Source organism: Varanus komodoensis, unplaced genomic scaffold (assembly GCF_004798865.1).
Source record: "Varanus komodoensis strain SLA01 unplaced genomic scaffold, ASM479886v1 scaffold20_1, whole genome shotgun sequence".
In the NCBI taxonomy this organism is placed as follows: domain Eukaryota; kingdom Metazoa; phylum Chordata; class Lepidosauria; order Squamata; family Varanidae; genus Varanus; species Varanus komodoensis.
Genome location: NW_025335587.1, coordinates 15,171,790 through 15,177,789, shown reverse-complemented (window position 1 = coordinate 15,177,789; position 6,000 = coordinate 15,171,790). Strand labels below are relative to the sequence as shown.

Here is a 6,000-nt window from a genome sequence, read left to right as displayed (position 1 = left end):
TTGTTTCTCGTTGTTGCACATTCCCCAGAACAGAAGCCCTGGGGGTGGGTGGGGAGAGTCCATACTATTTCCTAAGATGAAGTACACCCAGGATAAAATGCTGAAAACTCCAGCACTAAAATCAAATAAAAAGACCTGAACAAATGGAAAGGAACTCCAGTTGCTGTGAAGCCTGCAAGCTTTTTCCTTTGTCAAGATGCTGCAGCTGTTGGCATCTCCCATGGGGCAAACCATGTGGCACAGCCAGCCATGGGCCCTGCCTCGAGCCACAACTTCTTGGCCACATGGAAAGCTTCACAGTGCCTTTGCTACATGCTCTTTTCATGGGATGCTTCAGTTCACAGGACAGAGGAGCACGATAAAGTGTCACATGTTTAGCTTGAACTCATTTATTTCCAGTGGCGGATAAAACATCACGAAAGCCACACATGGTCATTACACTTAATGTGCTCTAGTCAACTGAAGCCACCATGACTCAGTCTTAAGTGCAATGTTCCACTTTATTAGACAGAACAGAAGAACATATGAGCATTGCATTTTGGAAACCTGCAAGACGGATGCTTAGAGATCCAAACTCAGCTGAATCTCTTTCAGGTTTCTCCAACATCTCTCCTTGTTTCACAGCTGTAGAGAAATACAGGACCCATCCTTTCAATCCATGGATCCCTGTGCATTGTAGTTTTGGGAGAAAGGTGCTTAGCATTTTTGATTTCAGAATCCTCTGCACCTTCAGCCATGTCTTCTGGGAGAAGCCTTGATGTTTAAACTCTAATTTCCTTCTGTAGTATAGATATGCGCAACTGGTAAATGTCTGACAAGTTGGGTTCCACATTGCACCCCAACCCAAACTTTGCAGCACGTGAAGATCCGAGCATGTAAAAGCATGCTTAGAAAGTTGCTGTAACTTAAAAAAATGACAAATTATCTCACAGGGAGACACCTGAGCTTAATCAACAATCGCACGTTCTGTATGAGGCAGGAAGTGGCCACTGTGGTTTTCTTTGCCTGAAGAAAGGCATAAAGCAACTATAGTGTGAGAACATTTTCTGGGTATGTCGAGTGAAGGACGGCTGGTTCTCCCTACACTTGCGTTGGTGCGTCTGTGTTCCAAGGAGCTTCCTGAACTGCGGTGTGGGGAAAGACTTGAGAAGAATGTTTCTCAGAAAGCGGAGTGTCTCTTTTGGTGGCTATGGCTGGTGAGCTCTCTCTCTTCTTTGCTTTGTGGGGTTAAATATTAGTAAGGGATTCCTCATTCTCTTTTAGAAGGGTCTCCTGACGTCTGCATGCTTTCGCTTGTTCTGTGCTTAAGTTGTGTGTCTGTCATTAGGGGAGATCTGTGTGCTGTTTTCAACTTCAGTTCCCTGTTGCCGAAAAACACAAGCTGGGCACTTTTTGCATGCAAAGTGCGTATTTTATTATCAGAACGTCCTTGATCAGACCAAACCAGAGCTCTCCCTGGAATCTGAAATTACCTAAAACTGTGGCTGTCATATGTTGGACACATCACAAGAAGGTAGGGCTGCCTGGGGAAGACAACCGTGCTGGGGAAAGTCTTAAGGAAGAACAAATAAGAGATGGGTTGAGCTCCATCAAGGGAGCCACAGCCTTGGATTTGGAAGAGCTGAGCAGGGCTGTAAAGGGTTGGGCATTTGGAGGCTTTATGATGTAAGTCATAAAGAACTTGATGGCAAAGAAGAACATGGGTCCTTCCCTTTTGGAGAGGGTACAATGGCATTACAGTTTTACATTCTGATTGCAGACAGACCCCCGTTCTTGTTTTCTGTGGAAGGGCCCTTTCAGAAGGTTTCTTTCCTTTGGAGGTCTGCCAAGATCATGTCTGGGATGCAACCAAAGGGAGGCAGAAATAAGGTTGTCCACAGGCAGCCTCTGGACTAAACCCTGCTGCTTAGAGTTTTCCCCAGGATACTGGGCTGTGTTGTGTTTTATTACACCAGTAATTTCAAAAGGTGTGTAGCCACATTCCCCTTAGCATCGCTATCCTGAATGCAAGTTGCTGTCACCATGTTTGGGGAGGAGGGGCTGATGGATTCCCCTTTCTTCAGTAATCGGTCAGGCTCTCCTGTAACTGCAACCGGAATAATGTCAGGAACAAGAACAATTCTGCTACCCAAAGCTGTGGGAACTTTCCTTGCAGGGCTGCAGCTCAGACCTGTGAATCAGTCACTTAGCTGTGAAGGCACTTGGGTTTGACTGCTGAGTTGACACGTCCAGGCACAGGAAGTTCTGCCTTTGGGTGTGTTTGCTAGAAAGGAAGAGGTTGCTGGCGAACCTCTTATCATGGTCATTGCGTCATATGCGTCTTTATCTGAGAGGGGCAGCCAAGCTGTACCAGAACCACACCCTTTCAGTGGGGAATTTATTATTATTATTATAACATTTCTATGCCGCCCCTTGCTGAAACCTCGGGGCGGCTTACAACATGATAAAATACATTGAAATACAATAGTACATAATAAATTACCATTAAATACAAAAATACAAAAAATACATTGATTTACAAATATAAAATTAAAATTATCAGTATAAAATAAAAATATAGGAGGAGAAAGAGAAGGAAGAAGAAGTTGCCCTGGCCAGATCATATGTTTTAACAATTGAAATGATGTTTACATAAAAAGGTCTTTACCTGGCGCCGAAAAACCAGTAACGACGGTGCCAGGCGGACCTCTTTGGGCAGTGAATTCCATAGGTTGGGCGCCACCGCAGAGAAAGCCCTCCTCCGGGTACTTACTCTCCTAATTTCTTTCATGGAGGGTTCCCGGAGAAGGGACTCTCCCGCAGATCTCAAAGGGCGGTCGGGCATATACGGACGTAAGCGCTCGTTCAGGTAGCCAGGACCCAAGACGTTTAGGGCTTTATAGGTCATAATCAACACCTTGAATTGGGCCCGGGCTTCAATGGGAAGCCAGTGAAGCTGACGGAGGACTGGAGTCATGTGAGCATAACGCCCCGTCCCCGTCAGCAACCTGGCAGCTCTGTTTTGCACCAATTGAAGTGTTCGGACTGTCTTCAGGGGAAGCCCCACGTAAAGCGCGTTACAGAAGTCTAGGCGGGAAGTCACCAGCGCGTGTGTCACCGTCGCCAGGCGGTGGTCAATGAGGTCAATTTGGTCAAAGAGGTGCCCTCACCATTGATTTCTTTGCAAGATTGAAAAGGCCTGTACTAGGGGTGTTGAACCTCGGGGCCATGGACACATTCAGCTCACGGGCTTTCGTCTGAGGCTCATGGTTGAGGAGTTCTTGAAGTGCCTCAGGGGGCCTTTTCCAGACTTGGTCACGGAGTGTTCCTCAGCTTTGGTGCAGCTTTTTCCCATTCGGAGAGGATGGATTGTCTTTCCTGTGGCTTAGTTGCTTTTGGGAAATACAGGATGTAGCTCCCGAAGCCTTCTCCAAGACTGAATTCAACACAGGTGAAAGATGTTCAGAGCCGCCTTCTGTTTTTGGCTGTGGGTCTTTCCTTCCCCTCACTCCAGAAAGTCATACATATTTCTTTGTGCTCATTATTCCTTTGTACTCATTATTATTTTGTGCTCATTTTTCCTTGAAAAGACTCCTTTTTGAAAAGGCAAGTTTGTGCAGTGGCTAGGAGACTGGGCTTGGATAGGATTCAAATGGCCAGTGGCCATGCTGAATGGGAACTGTAGTCCAGTGCATCCAGAGGCTGACATAGACTTTGCTGCAGGGGTCAGCCAGGAAACTGAGAAGGAGGGCATGGAATCAATACCTCCTGCTCTGCCGTTGTTCCCAGCAACTGCTTTTCTGAGGTATACTGCACCTGACTATGGAGGTTCTATTCCAGTCATGGTTAGAACTGAAACCTGCAAGATCAAACCAAAGGTCCCCCTGGCTTAGCCTCCAGTTCTGCCAACCAGATGCAGCTGGGTTCGATTTGGGTTGAGGATTTGAAAGCGAAAGCAAATTTTGAGGTCAATTTGGAGTTTTCTCCCAAACTTCTGTGGAGTTTCAAGGGAATAAAAAATAAACTTTGAGATGAACAGGAAGAAAAGTTGCAAAAGATGTGGCTTTATTAGTTATTTCAGGGGTCCATATTTCCTTCACATTGGTGTTGACCTGCATCCTTTTTGGGCCGAGCTATTTGGATGCTCCAGGAAGGTGCTTCAGCGAAGTAAAAGCAGCACTCTCCCAGGACTGAGCGTTCAGTGACATTGTGATTGTTGGATGAACTGGGATATGTTTTATACACACTGGTCTGGAGCATTCACCAAGCTTCTTCTGCCATTATTCCTGAACAAGTATAAAAATCCTAGAACAGCAGAGCTGGAAGGCCCCTCTAAGGCCATCAGGTCCAGCCCCCTGCTCAGTGGAAGACTTCCGCGGGCTATCCGACAGCCTCTTCAATGTCTCCAATGTGGAACAGCCACAACTCCCCTAGGGAATTGGTTCCACTGCTGTCCTGCACTAACAGCCAGGAAGTTCCTCCTGATATCCAGCCAGAATCTGGCTTCTTGTAGCTCAAGCCCATTATTCCATGTCTGGGATGATCAGGAAGAGATCCAGGCCCTCCTCTTTGTGACTGCTTTTCAACTATTTGGAGAGTGCTCTCCTATCTCCCTTTAGTCTTTTCTCCACAGAAAATACACCCTCCCTTCAGTTTCTCCTCACAGGGCTTTGCCTCCAGTCCCCTGATCATCCTTGTTGCCCTCCTCTGGACCCTTCCGGGCTTGTCTGCCTCTTTTAAAAGCTCCAGTGCCCAGAACTGGACATAATGCCCATGATGGGGCCCAACCAGTGCTGAGCAAAGGGGAACCAGAACGTCACCTGAGTTGCTGCTGCAGCCCAAAGCAACACTCGCCCCTTTTGCAGCCACGTCGCCTCGTTGGCTCATTTTCACTTTGCAATCCCCGCACTGCTGCCGGCCACTGAGAGCGCCATGTTGGGGCTGCAGGTGAACTTTTCCCAAATGCAAAATCAAAATGAAACCGGTTTCCTGGGTAAGCACTGAGTTTCTCAGCTGGGAAGATCAAGGCATACTTGGGGGGAAAAAACGCCAAGAACAATCAAGCCCAGGAGCAGACTGCCTTTGTCATCCTCCCCGCAGCCCTCTGCCGAGAGTTTTGCTGTTATGAAATCCAAGCGGCACCTCTGCGCTATAAATACAGCCTCAAAACTCACGTAGGAGGGCCGCTGGTGGGTTCCACCCACAACCTGCTGGGCTCATTTGCTTCTTTTAAATGGCTGGACTTACTTGGGTCTGTTCTGAGTCCCCAAACCCACCAGCAGGGAGTGTCTTGCCAAGGCAGATGCAGTATTTTGAAAGCTGTTAAAAACAGTATCAGCAAATTCTATGCTGGCCTTTATTTCCCAAGCATGCAGTGCTTGCCACCAACCTAGAGAACACGGAGAGCAAGTGCAGGGGTCTTTAGCAGGCCGTGATGGGAAGCAGGATGACAGGTTCAATATGCCTTTGATCTCATCCCGCAGGGCTATTGAACCCTCCACACATTTTCAAGCCTATGTCCTCAACTTAAGGACTAGAAAGTTGCTGCCATTTTTTAAAGGCCAAACTGTGTAGGATGCTCAGTCCCAAGTATTTTTTGCTGTGTGATTGTAGAATAGCCACAACTCTTCCTGTCTGCAGGCCACAGTTGAGGAAGAAAGACACCGTTGGATAGCAACGAAAAGCAGACAATCTTTTAACATGCTTTCCCCCTTCTTCTTTTCCAGGATCGACAAAGCCATGCTTGCTGGCCTGAAGATCAAGTGAGTAATTGTTCTTTCATTCATATCAAACTGGTGTGGACACACACCGCTGATGTGAGAGATGCTTTTGCACCCTGCATTCATTTTGCAAAACATGCAAGAGCTGCAGCTTTCCCGGGCTTGGTTGCTATTGAATAATACAATCAATGCTAAGGGAATTTAAGGCTCACCCATTGATTATGTTGGCAGCCCACTTTCTCAGCTGTAGGAAGTGTTTTCCTGAGTCCCAGGGTACATATGGATGTATGTGTGTACACAC

At 47.1% G+C, this 6,000-nt stretch overlaps 1 protein-coding gene across 4 annotated transcripts in view; it reads left to right on the top strand.

Annotated features, from left to right (window-relative positions):
• The first annotated feature begins 975 nt into the window (after nt 1-975).
• Nucleotides 976-6,000, top strand: part of RAP1GAP2 (RAP1 GTPase activating protein 2) — a 125,688-nt gene continuing 120,663 nt past the window's right edge. Inside the window, exons 1-2 of one of the 4 annotated variants that reach the window (XM_044430517.1) lie at nt 976-1,196; nt 5,706-5,741. In XM_044430517.1, coding sequence (XP_044286452.1) covers nt 1,053-1,196; nt 5,706-5,741 — 180 coding nt within the window. In that variant the 5' untranslated portion in view covers nt 976-1,052. Of the gene's footprint in view, nt 1,197-1,336; nt 1,514-5,705; nt 5,742-6,000 lie in introns of those variants that run through there. The other 3 variants (XM_044430519.1, XM_044430518.1, XM_044430521.1) reach the window with 3 other exon arrangements.